The sequence below is a fragment of the Vanessa cardui genome, chromosome 4 (genome assembly GCF_905220365.1).
Source record: "Vanessa cardui chromosome 4, ilVanCard2.1, whole genome shotgun sequence".
Classification (NCBI taxonomy): Eukaryota; Metazoa; Arthropoda; class Insecta; order Lepidoptera; family Nymphalidae; genus Vanessa; species Vanessa cardui.
Window position 1 is genome coordinate 9,205,847 of NC_061126.1, and position 16,767 is coordinate 9,222,613.

General features: G+C 36.4%; 1 protein-coding gene across 3 annotated transcripts; it reads left to right on the forward strand.

Annotated features, from left to right (window-relative positions):
• The first annotated feature begins 668 nt into the window (after positions 1–668).
• Positions 669–13,702, forward strand: LOC124544471 (hornerin-like). Of its 3 annotated transcripts, none has more exons than XM_047123041.1 (9): positions 669–997; positions 1,291–2,326; positions 4,040–4,846; positions 5,932–6,089; positions 6,562–6,699; positions 7,683–7,929; positions 8,908–9,185; positions 11,662–11,844; positions 12,112–13,702. In XM_047123041.1, the coding sequence occupies exons 2-9, from the start codon at positions 1,462–1,464 to the stop codon at positions 12,196–12,198; spliced, it is 2,763 nt and encodes a 920-aa protein (XP_046978997.1). In that variant the 5' UTR covers positions 669–997; positions 1,291–1,461; the 3' UTR covers positions 12,199–13,702. The 3 variants fall into 3 exon arrangements, with proteins under 3 accessions (XP_046978997.1, XP_046978998.1, XP_046978996.1); XM_047123042.1 differs by having other exon boundaries at positions 4,058–4,846; XM_047123040.1 differs by having other exon boundaries at positions 1,291–4,846.
• Positions 13,703–16,767: the final 3,065 nt, after the last annotated feature.

The window sequence follows — 16,767 nt, forward strand, 5'->3', positions numbered from 1 at the left end:
GTAATGTCAAACTTATACTATCGAAGTCAAATACTTCGTAAACGTTTTCGAATAGACGATACGTTATTAACGCAAGAAGTATTGAAACTCGTACTAGGGGTACAGTACGCACAGTCGTGGGAGGAAAGTGCGTGAAAAAATATTTACTTTTAGTATCATCAATGTGTGATGTGGTGACACACAAAATGTATCTAGATATTTCTTTATGAAATATTGCCACTAATACTGGGCATAAAAGTGTTTTATTATAAATTTATTATTTTACTTGTCTTGTTGTAGTCTTATTAATTAATAACTATTAATGAGGGAAAACCGTCAACTTATTTGCTGGCAACACAAACTGAATATTCTTTTAACAATAAATGTTTTGTATTATTTATATAAATAAAAAGATTTCTAATTCAGTGGAATGGAAATCCATATTATCAATATCCAAATGATATTGCATAGCGGAGACCTGAATCAGCCTTCTTTATAATAATTTTTTTATTTCTTGGATAAAATAAATTTTTAAAGTATTGTTTTTATTTTTTTTTAAACATACATATACACAAAAAAAAATTAATAAAAATAAGATTTATTTAGTAATTTTAAAAATGAATATTTTTTTTATTCGAATTCAATTTATACGAAATTTTGTAGATGGCGCTAGGTCGCTTGTTGTGCGATCGTTCGTTCGACATTCGACAAGTAAAATGGCGGCGATTAATGTGAAAGGCGAAACGTTGTCGTATTTGTACTTGTAAATAAAGTAGTAGCTTCATTGAAACAATATTACTCTTAAACAAAGAAAAGAAGACTTGTTACAAAGTGTATATTATTCAGTGATCAGTTGGGTGTAATACATAATACAGTTTAAGTAGTCTTTAATTTCACAATAGACAAAACCCGTCTCAACGAGCACTCGAAGAGTCGAGGCCATATTTATGATGTTATCTGTCGTGTGAGCGTCCTTTGAAACCACATTGATAAATGGTTATTCCAAACTAATGCGATGGTATGTTAGTTTCCAATACACCTTGCATTAATTTACAGATTTAAGTGTAAACTTTCTGTATTGTTCAAACACATTGACGCTATCATGTCTATGGAGCGGCGTATTATTTTTATTTCGTTAAATGTTTATATAAAAATTAGTTGTAATAGTTTTCGTTTACCAATAAATGAAATATAATACTTATTGAAAATGTTTATCGTATAATTTACTGGTTCTCATTAATATAAATACGTCTAATAAGACACTAGTTAATAAAGACTCAGTCAAATGTTAATGTTTTTTTTTCTTTTCAGGAGTGTTATCTGCATATGAAGAATATTTAACTTACTCAGTATGACTTCAAGTGCTCCAATTTAGTGGTTATAAATATATGTTTATGTGTACATCAAATTATGGATGAAAGTGTGGACTTTTATTAATAAATTACATAAATTAACACAACACAAAGCAACACGAAGGTGGTAATGGATCCAGTAGGACCATGGTCAGCATATGCTTCGTACAATCGGCTAGCAGGAGTACAAGCTGGTGCTGCAAGTGGGGACTTTCATCATCATCTAGCAAGTGGTGGTACTGGATTGGGCAGTCAGTCTGTGCCTTCTACAACAAGCCAGTTACTTCTTCAAGCAGCACACACAACGGCATCACTAGCAGGCCAACTAGGGTCATCAACTGCTTCTCCCTTTAATCCTGGTGGATTTCTCTCACCGCCTGCTGTGGGATATGATGCAGTATTCTCACCTTTGTTTCATCATGCAAACCCAAAACCAGCACATTATAGTTCATCACTTCAGGCTCAACATCGTCAAGTGATTGCACAAGCTCAAGCAGCAGTAGCGTCAAAACAGTCTTCAGTGGAAACTGAAATATCTTCATTAAGAGAAAATTATTCACATCAAACTTTAGCTGCACAAGGTTCTTCGTTTTTTGATCAACCCTCAACTCCTGGTAGTACAACAGCGACAGGATTAAGTTGGCAAGGAACAAATCAACTTCCCAGTCCATTTGGAATTCTACCTCATGAAAGTGTTGTGCCTTCATCTCCAAGCCCTGCAACTACAAAGGCATCAGCGACATATGAAAATTTTAATGCTCACTTTGCTGCTGCGCAAACTCTTAACAATCACCTCAACTCTCAAATTTCTAGTACTGGTAAACAAACCAATAGGTCTGGTTCACCTGCTACTGCATCTAAACAACCAGCATCTTCCTCATCATCGTCAACATTTTTTCAATCACCTTCATCTTTTGGAAATCAGACTGATAATTCATACAGTACAAGTGGTGCAAAAAGTGGTCAACTATCATCACAGCAGGATTATGCTGGAAGTAAGTCCTATTCAAGTTCTGCAAGTAACTCTTCTCACTCTCAGCAATCGTGTATTGTGTCAACTCCATCAGTAACCTCTGCCTCTACACCTCCTAGTAAAGATTACCGTCCTTCCTCCACAGCTCCCTCAAGACCTTCTGCCTCGATATATAGTTCCCAATCTCCTAAAGGTGCTACTAATGAAAAGAATCCTCGTAGCTCAACTGGTAATAGTAGTGGTTTTGTTTCCCCCACATCTAAGCCACCATTAATACAAACAAAAGCACAAAGTAAAATATATCCAGAACTAGGTAGTGAACAAAGAAAAAATTGTGATTCAAGTGATAAACTTCAACCCCAATCTAGCCCTATAAGTTACTCTATAATGGATGCTCCTGGGAGAATGAACTATAGTGGAAGTAGTGGAAGCTCTTCCAAGCCTAATAGAATTGGTTCTACTCAGTATTCATCCACTCAGAGTTCAAGTTTTAGGCATTATCAAAGTGGTAACAATGTTGAGTCAGAGTATCATGTTCGAGCAAAGAGTAGCTCTAGTACAGATACTGGCTATTCAAGCAGTAGTTCCCAAAATGGTCCAGATTGTAGTGTTGTAGTTACTAGAAGGCAAAGTCCTTTACAAACAGCCCCTCAAACGTCCCCTTTGGGGCATGGTTCTAGTCCTGCATATCCTATGTATCATAGTCCTATGAATTCTATAAATTCTCCACAGCAGCATGGAGATCATTATAGTAAAGTTAATACTGCACCGAGGTCACCACTTGATGCCTCCGTTTCTTCCCGACCCCCTTCACAAAATAGTCAAGTGGCCTACCCTTCTGTTATTACCAGAGCATTAGGTATAGAACAAAGTAAATCTTATAGTGAAAATAGATATGATCGTAATCAAAATCAAAATTCCAGCCAAAGTTGTTGGGAGAATGAAAGACAAACAAACAGAAAATACAATAGTAATGGTAATAGTAGTAATCCCAGTTCTAGTAATTACAATAATAGTTTATCTGAAAGTAATACTCACAATGAAAAGTCAACGTCTCAATCTCAAAGTTCCTCAGATAGAAGTTTATCTGATAAACACCAACACCTCTATATCGATGGTAGTAATGTAGCTTTGCAAGATCTTTCCAGCTGTCGTGGTGATCCTATGAGTATAGTTAAAAACTTACAAAATTTGCAACAGAGTTGTCAATTACAAGAAGTTAAAGCTTCCAAAAGTCAAACACCATTATCAAGTGTACCAGTGACTAGTAAAGTTGTTACGCGACGAAAAAGTGTAGAAAAAGCCCCACATACAAATATGAATGAAATCTCAAATGTTGTGATGGCTGATTATTTAGCAAATAGGATCCCACCCCCAGCGCATAGTTCTACTAGTAACCAACAACAAAATGGTTATTTTGATTTTGAAAGATGGAATCTCCCACCACCGCCCCCTAAAATGTTCCCTGGCACATCTGCATTTGGATCTCAAGCTCCATTGCATGCTTCAAATTTTGCGAACCAACATCAAGCTCTAGCGATGCAACATGGACATGCACTTACTTATTTCCCCCCCTTCCATCTAGGTCCTCATCCCGATTTCCAATCCTCGGTGGAGTTAACACCATTATCATCGTTTAGCGAGACTCCACCTTCGGCTTCCTCATCATCTTTTTCGACACCAGAAACTCGTGAGGAGGAACAGCCTAAGGTGGTAGTACCTAATATAGAAGAAGAACTTGGTTTCCTTGCAGAACAACGGGCAAATACTGCATCGTCGGTAGCACCCTCTTCACAGCAGCAGAACATTAACAGCACTTCCCAAGACGCTACTTCAAAAATAATGGAAAAAAAGTTCAATGTTCCAGTCACGGGCCCCGGTTCAGGTTTCATGGCTTCTTATTTGAAATTTTTACAAGGAGAGCGGGATACATCTCCCCCGCCGGCCGGCAGAGGCGCCAGGAAGTCGACTTGGTCGCGAACGACGAACAGTAACACGAACAAAGCGTACACTAACGACCACAATAAGAGTCAGTGCGAGGCGAACACTACTCAACAGAGCGCCAACGGCGCGATGGCTTCCAATAACGCACTAAACACAGGTATGTCACTGAGCAACCCCGTCATGAGTTCTGCGGCGAATATGAGCACGACAGGTTTGTTAGGCGCTAACCAACTACACGGTGTGCCCTCGAATATCCTCGGCTCGCAAGCGAAAAATGTCGAGTTGGACGATCCCCGGTATTATAATCTCAACAAAGATAGAAAAAGAAAATACGACGGGTCGGAGGAGGGCACGTACGACGCGGACGAGGAAGCGAGAAGGCTGAACAAGCCGGTGCTGAACGTGCCCAGTACGCCTCTGAACGACAAGGGCAAGAAAGGGCGCACGACGACGACGATGAGCAAGGCCACGCCGTCGGCCGTCGTGGCGCCTCAGCCGGCCGCGCCCAAGAAGCCACGAGCGCCTGCGCCGCCGCCCGTGGCGTCGCTGCAGCCCGCGCCGCAGCAGCAATATTATTACCAACACCAGCCCGACGAAGGTGCGTTCAATTTATTAGATTTCCACTTGAGAAGTAGAGCGCGATGGTGAAGAGCTAGCCCTGAAGCTTGTATGACAGGAGCAAGCTAGCTGCCCCTGAGGCAGTGTACAGTGAAAACTTGTTACATTTTAACTGTGATATGTAAATTTTTATTAGATGAAATCTATTATTATTTACTGTAAATAATTTCTATGATGAAAATGTGATGTACCTATCTAGTAGAGGTCGATATTTTAGGGTTAGTCTGTAACAAGATTTCACCGACTTTATTGTTGATGACACATTATTAGTGCCATTTTATTGTAAATTGTAGAATTTGTGACTCTTGTCATACTCGCTATTGAAGGGGTGCTACCATTAATAATTCCAAAATTGTGGTATATTTTTTTATGGGATTGATACCAGTGGTGTCTGTTGTATATACCTAATGATGTATTGTATTTTACAGTATTTGATTTTAGTTGGTACTTATGATAGTGTATTCATATACTTTGATGTTAGCCGAAAGTGATTTTATATTATAAGATGATGAAATGCATAATAATAATACATTGACAGCTATAAGTTAGTGCGAGGAATGTATTAGGAGGCCATGCCCTGAACATAAGTTTTTGTATTTCTATTTAATTGTTATTTGTTTATGCACAATTCTCAATATTTTATGTAAATACTTTTGTATAATAGGAGAAGACATAAAATAAACGCGAGTATATTACTGATATGTGTTAAATAATTTTAGTTTGTAATTATTCCTGGTAGCACCCCTCACTTCGCCAAATAGGGATAACATGTTCATATTTACATATTGTAATATTTCTTCATTGCAATCCGTTTTTAGGATGGTTCACATCTCATATGTATATAGACGTATTAAGTGTACATGTTATCGCGTTGGTGAAAATCATTTGGCTATCCTTTTCCCAACCGCTCCAATCCTTTTATTTTCATTTCCAACTTCAAAAAAATAATGTATTCATTTTAAATAATTATGGTTTAGCTTCTGAACAAAAGGTAATGTAAACAGCGTATATATGTTTTGTTGATTTGTTTAAATGCACATCTGCTAATTGTTTTTAATCTTTTAGTTACCGCGCACACAACGGGATTGGCTTATGGTACATACGGGCCAGCAGACAATGACGCTAATTCGAACAGGAAATTACACCATATAAAATCGCATCAGCAAATATCGAGCTCAGGACAAATAGATAATAATAGACCCATTGAAGAAATGCCCTATCAGGTTCTCTTAACGTTTTAATAGGTGTTAAGTTTTTGTATACTAGTTACACACTTAATACATATTTAACGTTTTATGCACTATTTTTTGACTATATAATTATTTTCATTTTGGAAATATAATATATTTCTAAAATATAAATATTATTTAGGTGCAGTAATGATTTATATTCATTTTATGTGCACGCCAATATTGTTTGCCGAAAACAGCTATTCACATCGTCTATATTTTAAGTCGAAGTTTGGGTTTTATTAACAAGTCTTGTATTTAATGTATATCCAGATTATTATGCATGTATGCCTTGTCAAAGAATGTAGCTATTGCGATTCATTTCAATAATATTTGATAGTCATCTCTTGATAAGAAAATTAATCCAATCCAAAATTATTAAATATAGTAATTGTCTTAGTATTAAGTATTATTATTCATTACTTTACTACATTCTGCCTTATTCAAATCTTTTTAAATTTGACAGTCTGGAGAATTTGTTGCGATAAAGAGTGAATTAAACGAGATGTGGCCGGCGATATGGAGAGTGGACGGAAAAACTCTACTGCAAAAGTACGAGCCTTTTGAGGAAAACGGAAAAGTATTATACCGAAATATATCAACGGTAAGAACTATTCATATCTACTTAAAAAAATTGTTTGCAAACAAAAATCCCCGAAGCGTTTTTTTTTTTTTTGTATCTATCTTGCATATTAAGTAGATAAAGCCTGTATCACACCAATGCTTGCCTTGTTTCTGCATGAAAATAGTGAGCTTTTAAAAGAATAAGTTGCATTATACAATCGATTATTCTACTAGGCGATCGCAGGTGAAATGAATAGAAAGATATTTTATTTTACAAATTCTTACACAATCGAAAATTAAAGGTTTGTGTAATATAGTAGCGTACTATAATTGCTGTACTGTTCTATTATATAACCTAATAAACAATATAGTAGTATATATTATATACTTGTCAGAAAAAATTGAGTTTGTCACAAAAATATTTTATTATGTAAGTTTTTGTTAGTTTTTTAAGCTTTCTTTACTTAAAAATTGAACAGGATAATTTTGAGATTCATTTAAAAACCAACATAGTCAGTATCAATGAAACAGCATCAGCGGCGCTAGAGGAAACTTTCTTACATATCGTAAGATTTATAAGCTTTGTTTAACGGCAAAATTGACTCAATATTGCATATAATGATTGCCCTATCTGTTTCTGAGCATGGAAGTAAAGAGAAGGAGAGTGTATTTGGGTTTTTATCACGCTAATTAGTCTATTATTATCAGTAGCGTGGTGAACGTTACTTATTTAAAAAAGGTTTTACTTCTTATGTTTTACACATTAATTATGACGAAATCGTAAGATTGGTTGGTATATGATAATTAGGAGTGTATATTTTTGTAGAAAGCGACATGGTCATCTAAATGCCCTGACCGAATATAGTCACGAAGACCAAATAGGACATTATACGGAATGTACATGTACGGTCTCATAATCCGATAGGACATACATTTGAAACCTTTGTACTTTTAATGTCAAGGTAAAGCCATATACTATTTACATATGTTTGAAATATTTATCTTTATTTTTTACCGTTTCAGTATGCTGCCTGGAATCCTGAAAATAAAAAACTTTACACCCAAGTTCCTGTTAAAGTCCGATCACAATCTCATTTAGAAACAATAGTCGAATTAGTAAGAAGTGAGCTACCGCTTGACGACTGTAATTTTATAGAAAAGAGGATGCTAGAAACTCAAATGTATCAAGAGAATTTCGAAGTTTACATACAGACATTAATATCGCACGCATTGGATCCCAACTTCTTAACGGAAATATTTCAAGAACAAGGTAATTCGAAGTTCTTTACTATTTTTGCAATAGACACAAAAAATCTACATCTACATGAAAAATGATTGACGACCTCCATGGTCGAGTGGTGTGTACACCGGTTTGCGTGGGTACGCCACTCTGAGGTCCCGGGTTCGATTCCTGGCCGAGTCGATGTAGATTACCATTAGTTTTCTATGTTGTCTTGGGTCTGGGTGTTTGTGGTACCGTCGTTACTTCTGATTTCCATAACACAAGTGCTTCAGCTACTTACATTGGGATCAGAGTAATGTATGTGATGTTGTCTAAAATAAGTTTTACTTACCGAAATTTTACCTACCGAGCTACCTTCTAGTAAACTTATATATGTCGGATCGACAGCGACATCAGTACGATCGTCAGACATCATAGGGGCGTATTACTAGGGTGATCGAGTAAAGAGGAAACCGCGAATACAGGAACACGTTTATTCTACGTTTAAAGTACTTAAGACACTTATCCAGTAAAACACTGTATCACACTTGGCAACGAAGCGAATGACAGTTCCTAGGATGGAGGTACTGGTCTTCACGAGAGCGGAATCGTAAGTGAGTCGTCTCTGAGCGCCTCCACCGGGCAGGCTCCGTCGTAGCACGAAGTTAGTCGCGTCGTGACGTCACGACAGTGCTGCCGCCTCGCGGGATTCGTGCCGCGCTTCGTTACGCTAAGGAATTCATGACCGTCTCCGACATATAAATCCATGACAGTATCTAAGACGCTTAATCCCCACCGATTTCGTTTTGAGCCGAGGTGCGATCTCATAGGAGACACCCTCAGGACGAACTTTAGTTTTAATTTAGAGCACCGCGCTCAACCTCAGGGCAGGGGACATTAGTTCTCGCCCGAAAGTCAGGTGACGCTGTGAAGGCCAGTAGGGCCAACAGCAATACACAACACAAAAAAAAAAAAAGACGCTTAGTATCGAGGTGTTTTAATAGTGAATGTCACGGCACGTTCCAGACGAGTACTTCCTATCGAACGTGAAGACGGTGGACGAGGTGACGGAGACGATGCGCACGCGCGTGTCGGGCGCGTCGGGCGCGGCGGGCGGCGCGGGGGGCGCGCGCGCGCTGGACGCGGCCGTGGCCACGTGGCCGGGCCTCAGCGTGGCGGCGGGCTCGGGCGTGTGCCGCGCCTGCGCGCGCCCCGCCGTGGCGCGCCTGCTGCTATACGGCCAGCCCTACAACCCCGCCACGCTCGAGCCCGTGCAGCCAGACGCGAGGCTCGCCTACGAGAAGGTATGCCACGCCCTGTCACGCCTTGTCACGCCTTGTCACGCCTCCTCTTCTTTTCCATAAAATAACTTTTCCCATCGTATATATTTCACTGTATCATATATATAAAATTATTCTTTTAGTTGTCTTAAATTTTCGCGATTATTACACATTTAAATAAAACTAGTTATAACGGATTTTAATCGCGTATATTAATTATTGTGCTTTTACACTTTGGTAGACCACTACCCGTGACCACGAACGCTGTAAAGTGCTCGAAACGTCGGGATGTCCAAAATAATTAATATACGCGATTAAAATCCGTTATAACTAGTTTTATTTAAATCATTCTTTTAGCCTATGTTTATACGAGGAAAACTAATTAAGCCAGTGTAACTACAGGTACAAGGGACATAACAGCTTGGTTACCAAAGTTGGTGGCGCATTGACGATGTAAGGAATGGTTAATATTTCTTACAGCGTCATTGTCTATGGCCCATATGCTCGTCCGCCAACCTATACCATAAAAAAAATATATTTTTAGAAATTAATATAATTATTTACAATATTTTTGTGGTTATTTAATACTTTTTTTTAACCCCCGTCTCAAAAACGACGGAGTGTTATAAAATTGACGTGTCTATGTAAATGTGTATGTGTCTGTCTGTGGCATCGTAGCTCCCAAACGAATGTTCCGGTTTCAAAGCTTTTTTTTTTGTTTAATACCTTATATCAGTCGAGAGTGTTCTTAGCTATGTTTGGTGGAAATTGGTTAGGGTTTTCAAGGTCATCAGGTCATTTGTTAGGTGTGATAGGAATGTTACACGCTCAGTTTGCTTGCAAGCATATGTGGGATTTGGCATTTGAAACACTAATGTCGTCTGGAACCTCTGAGCTGGTCTGCTGTTAGGTCTCGAAGATAGGAGATTAAACCCTGGACTGCCTTTTAGTAAACCCATCCAGTTTGGGCTTGTTGAATTTGACTTAACTAGTTCTCTTTACGTTAATTGACGAGGACCTGATGCTGGAAATCTGGAACCTCTGAGGTGGTCTGATGATAGGGCTCGAAGGTTGGAGACGTAAGCCTTGCTCTACCTTTTAGTAAACCCATCGAGTTTGGACTCATTGAAATTGTCTTGTTTGGTCGGGAGCTTTATTAAATTGTTAATTTAATTTATAAACTTGATTTATTAATATTTTGAAAATTTCTGTGCTTGTAACAAACATTCATCGAAAAAAATTCAGTAGACATTAGAGGATGTTGCTTTAACCCATTACGGTCGCTTTCTAGGTTACTAAATTGCACACACTGGACGGCCTCAATTACGGAAAAAAAAGGATGAAAAATAACGAAAATGTTTGTTAGGAATAGTTTAAGATATGATCTACGGTGACATGATTTAATCCGGATGAATTAATCATAGTACGCTTTGAAAGATTTTACAAACGAAATCTTCGGCTTATATACATTCTCTACATACTTTATTTAATATATAAGTATGTACTAGGTTATGAGTATAGAACTAGTTATAGTCCATTCCAATGACAAAAGGAAACATTCAAAACATGCCGTATCTTTCAATGTCACAAGTTTTTTGTTAATAATTCCGCTATATGATTAACTACAAACAGTTCTTGATTAATATATATTATCCATTTGTAATACAACCATATTTCACTAAACTACATCAATCCACTTTAATTTCACTTCTAAAGTAACGAAAACAGTTTTGTCGACATTTAAGACGCCATTTTTCGATGAACGAACAATTAAAATAGAGGCCACGACTAAGGATGTTCGCTAAACGAATGGAGGCTGAATGAATTTTTACAGATAAAAAAATATATTATTTTAGTTTTAAGATATATTATAGATATTTTTTTAAATATATATTTATTTAATTGGTTGTAATATATAATATGAATTATTTTATAGAAACGTAAAAAGTTTCTTAACGTAAGATGAAAAAAGTTATTTTTTTATACAGTAAGTAAAAATAACATTTTTACCAAAAATGTTAAAAGAATTATTTCACTTAAAAAATCCTCTTATCTCGATATGTAGATCACTTTTGTGCATAACAGTACTTAATTTATAGTCTTGAAAATAATACAAGAGTAAGAAAGACATTCGTCTCCGATCTTTCGTATCATGTGCACGGGTGATTATTCGGAATTCTCTAAAGTTTTTTATTACGACCTGGCTTTGTTCAAACGGACTTTCATTGAAACCGATTTACTATTTACGACCTTTTGCTTCTTCCTACTGACTTTTAATTGATATACAATTATTTATAAAATAAAATAATATTACTTTTAAATCAAAAAAAATATCGTTCCTTAGCATTCATTACCCATTCATTCAATTATTTTCACCTCACTAGTCGAACGCAAATGACATAACAATTCAAGGTCAAAGTTGTTTATTTATCTTTTCTCCTCTTCCCGTTAGAATAGATTATACAGACATATATTTTATAACAATATTCTTATTTTTCAGGAATTCCTTGTATGTACGCCTTGTTGCGGTCGCGTGCAATTGTATTCGAGAATATCACATCAAAAGTATCTAATGTATGCTGAATGTAGTAAGCGAGTAGCAGAAAAAAGGATGCAGAACCCCAGTAAAGATACTACGGTTATTCTAAATGAACTACTAGCCGACGAAGTGTGGCTATCTCAGGTAGGTTACTTTTTATTGAAAAAAGGTTTCTTTGAAATAATAACAAATAATCAATCATAGAAATTTATAATTCATAGTGATGTAGAGAAGAAATGCTCAAATGAGTGATTTTCGTTTGAGCGGGAAATTAACAGTAATATTTATTCTAACCAAAGCCATTTCAGTTTTATTACTAACAAATTTTAGATAATAACCTATATATAATTTGAGTGTCGTTCATTGAATTTTCATCAAAAATTAATATTACAAAAAAATAAACCTTTTCAGTTGTTCCGGGACGTTCGGCATTCTTGGGCCGAAGCGGAGTCATGGGAGCGCAAGATGCGACATGCAATGTCAAGACAAATGATTTAACGTTCATAACATGCGCCAAAAGTGTACAAAACACGCCACAAGGACAATTCTTATTTACTTTTTATACCTGTGAAATATGTGCTGTATGTATGTAATTTTTTTATATTTTTTTATTACTCTTTACATTTAAGCATTTAATAATCTTTGTTCAAATAACGTATCTTTTAGCAAATAAACATCACGTATTAATAATTTGTTTTTTAAATTCCAAACTATCGTCGAATTTTGGTTGGCTGTTACTTAGTATCAGTTATTAATAGTTAGGTGTGGTGCCATTTTTGCTTATAAATATGATGCAAAAATAGTATACCAATGTAGTGCCGTCGGGTTTCTGTATGGTTTGTGATTTTTTTTCATTTATTTTAATTCTAGAATCTAGATTTTACATACACATAAATTGTATGTCTTTTGCGGAGCTTGGGACAGCAGAGGTTATAAATACATGTATGAGTAATATTTTTAGAAACAAAATGATTTTTTGTAACTTAAGTTAATTTTATTTTATAAGCAAAGGTGACCATAACTTATAAACGCCCATTATAGTATTTTTCTTAAAATGTAATAAACTTAAATAATGTAATAAATGAAAATAAAATTTGTCATAAATATATTAAATATACTTAAAGGAAGTGATAAAGTTGATGAAGATAAGTTACAATTCAAAGGTCATCTTTAGTCTTGAAAACAGAAAGGCCTTCTTAAAATACGTATTTCGAAAAATGTAAAGAAGTGACGATATTATTAGAAAGTCCCATAAATATTTTTTGTAAATAAATTAGATAAATTGTCATTATGTGCAATGCCGATTGGGAACAAATATTTTTTGTAATGGATCAAAACTGTCTTTATTTTGGATTTTAAAGATTATTAATTTCCTTAGTAATATTTTACTTTATTTTCTATTAAATTTAGCCAATTATAAAATACCTATACAATACGCTTTTTATCAATATTAACGAATTTATATCCACATTTATTTGTGACTAAAATAACTGGTTACGCCAAATAAATCCCCTAGCCGTTCACATACAGTAAGTTGTATGTTTATTTGTTTTGTCTCAATTGAAAATAGAATAACATTTCATTCAATCATTGAACTAGAAACTTCTTCCATATACAAACTTTTTGTTTATATCAGATTAATTCAAGGAGGTAATTGAAATACCACATTCCTAAAGCGGCCTTGAATGTTTAAAAAAAATACTGATTTAAAAGTGATCTTTAATTTTAAGTTTTAATTGACCTAATTTATATATGAACAAAACTGACGATATTATACGTTCTATATTTGAAATAAGTAAATTATTAGATAATATTTTGTATAATTGCATTGGGTTGTAAAGGTTTAATACAAAAAACGCCGATAAAAATGCGTAATTTTACACATGGATAATATTGTAAAAAATTAGGTTCTGATAGTAAAGTTAAGAAAAACTTTATTTATTTTGTTTTATTTAAACACTTTCTTATTACACGACAACATAATAAATGGCAATTTTATCGATTCAAGTTTTTTATTTCGCATCATTAATTTATATATACATGTGTCCTGTTCTATTATATCTATTATTAATTTGATATGAAAATATCGCTATAGTAATCGCATTACAAAGTTATTCATTATTATATATAATTGTATTGATTGCTTAAATTACCTGCAGTGAACAAAATACACATATTTAACATAATCTATACGACCTAACATCCGAGAGCCTAATGACATAGGCATTCAAATAAATACCTACTATTTATGTACTTGAAATTATTAGTTTCATTAGAAAACTATACTGTATATACATGTTTCCTAACACATGTTTGTATACACAAATCCTTTTTCCTTCATACCCATTTTTTTATTAAAATGATAATTTCACGTTTAGCGATTCATGATAGGGGAAAAATTCGTTACCGACGATTTCAAACGACGATATGCTCGTAACGTGTTACAACTTACATCCGTATCTGCGTGGTATATAAATAAACGAATAGGTACATACATACATAAGCACAACAAATATATTATAGACAGTGGCGGCCTTAGTGGGTGGCGAACAGGGCAATCGCCCGGGGCCTCGCGCCTGAAGGGGCCTCGCCTCGCGTCCAGCCAAAAAAAAATAAATTTTCTTACTATATTTTTATTTATTTAAGACTTTTGATTTTGTTCCTGATTTTGTGTATGAAGGAAACGATGACATTATCTCGGTGCTGAAATACATAATAGAAAACAAATAATAATGTAAACTGAAATTAACCCCACTATCGAAATAGTTCTGCGAAATAGTTCTGTTTCTGAGTGGCGGGTACAGCCATATAGCGGATATATAAGCGGATATTAACCACGCTGGAAGAGAGGTCTATAAATTTGCAATATCTTATGGCCTCTCCCAGCTCGTCCACGAACCCACTCGTATTCCAGGTATCGTGGGCCACACTGAGTATTGCCTAGACCTTCTGCTGACAACCGATCCCGACAGATATTCGGTTTCCGTTTCACCACCACTCGGGACATCGGATCATTGTGTGGTAAAATCTGTGTCACACAATGTGTGTGTGTGTACTCGCCTCTTGACACTAGCCCCAAAGGCACTAGGCGAGTGTGGAGATACAAGTTGGCGGATTGGGACGAGATGCGTCACTTTTTCGCTTCTTATTGTTGGAAACAGGTCTGTTTTTCTTCTAAAGATCCATTGTGCTGCGCAGATGCTGTCTCCAGTGTGACTTATCAAGCTATGGAGTATTTTATTCCTTTTGCTGAAGTATCCCTTGAGACCAAAGCTCGCCCTTGGTATAATGCTGAATGTCTCTCAGCTGAAAAGCGTAAGCGTGAAGCCTATTTGTCTTAGATTGATGCTCGTAAAGCAAAGCATTGGACCTTCAGTCTAAGAAGAAAACATACAACGCAGCTACTAAATATTGTAAAAAAGCGATAAGAAAAGCTCATTTTGACCACATTAGCCGTATAGGGGGAAAGTTAGCTTCTTTTCCCTCAGCGTTTGAGAAAAACTTCTGTCGCTCTTCGTTGCCTCCTCTCCGCAAACCTGACGGATCCCTGGCCCACACCGCTAAGGAGAAAGCAAATTTATTTGCCAATCTCTTCGCGGAGTATTCTCGTCTGGACAGCAATGGCATGCGTCCACCACAGTTACCTCCGTTTGGTCCTAAAAAGAACGCCGTTAAAATGCACCAAAAAGAGCTCTGTGACTAGATATGTGATTTCCTGAGGGAACGATCGATTCGAGTTGTCTTGGATGGCTCTTCTTCCGATCTAATGGCAATCAATGCTGGGGTACTTCAGGGATCTGTTATCTCTGCTACCTTGTTTCTGCTGCACATAAACGATCTTCTAACACCCGGTATTATTAGCTACGCCGATGACAGCACTGTAGTTGAGAGGTACATGTCCAACCCGCGAGCCAGTCCAGATGAAATACGGTCCTTGAGAGAGTCCATGATTGAACGGGTAAACGTGACTTTGCAGTGGGTGACGCCAATCTTGTCCATTTCAATCCTTCCAAAACACAAGCGTGTCTTATCTCTGCAAAAAAGAGTAACTTCGATTTAACACCCACCTTCGGACTAGACCATCTAGGGCTTTTAGGTATTACCATTACCTCTAACCTCAACTTTGGCCAACAAATCGAGTCTATGGCACAAGCGGCATCCAAGAAAATTTCAATCCTTTCAAAAGTTCGGCGGTACTTCAGCTCTGAACAGCTGCTTAATCTTTACACTGCACAAGTTCGATCATGCATGGAGTACTGCAGTCATCTCTTAGACGGTGCAGCCAAATATCATCTGGAAGCATTGGACTCAGTTGACCGAAGAGCCCGTAGGTTAATTAACGACGAAAAGCTCTCAAATAGCAGACTGCACACCCTTGAGTATCGTCGCCGAGTGGCCAGCTTATCGGTTTTTTATAGGATGCACTTTGGAGAGTGCTCGAAGGCTCTTTTTGAACTGATAGAACCATCTCCATTCCATTATCGGACAACTAGGCGCAGACAAAAGTTTCATCCATTCATTGTTGACATACCCAAAAGTCGAACTAAACGATTTGTCAGCTCGTTTTTGGTAAGAGTCGCTAAGATTTGGAACGACATGCCTGCGTCTATTTTCAACCGACTTCAAAAAGGAGGAGGTTATCAATTCGTCTGTATTTTTTTTTTTTTTTTTTTTATGTTTGTTACCTCATAACTTTTTACTGGGTGGACCGATTTTGATAAATTTTTTTTTGTTTGAAAGGTAGTGCTTTCCGTGGAGTCCCATTTTTTTTTTTTTTTTTTTCCGATGATGGTATCCGTATGAAAACGACATAAGTCTTAAATTTGCATTATGTATATGCGCGACAAATAGGTGAATAACTCAAAATCACGTTAGCCAATTTTGATGATTCTTTATTTATTATAAAGGATTTACTTTAAGGGTAGTTTGGTGAAAGTTTGGTAAGGTTCTGAGCACAGGATCCATGACAAATTAAGGGAACGGGAGGGAACGGAACAATTCTGAGGAGCACGTTAGCAATACTCGGTCGAATCTTTTATTTATGGGTTACTTGGATATTTGAATCAC

Coding starts and splice junctions, on each gene's coding strand:
- LOC124544471 (XM_047123040.1), top strand. CDS start 1,462: ATGGATCCAGTAGGACCATGGTCAGCATATGCTTCGTACAATCGGCTA. Junction 4,847..5,931: donor CCAACACCAGCCCGACGAAG/GTGCGTTCAATT, acceptor TTAATCTTTTAG/TTACCGCGCACACAACGGGA. Junction 6,090..6,561: donor TTGAAGAAATGCCCTATCAG/GTTCTCTTAACG, acceptor TAAATTTGACAG/TCTGGAGAATTTGTTGCGAT.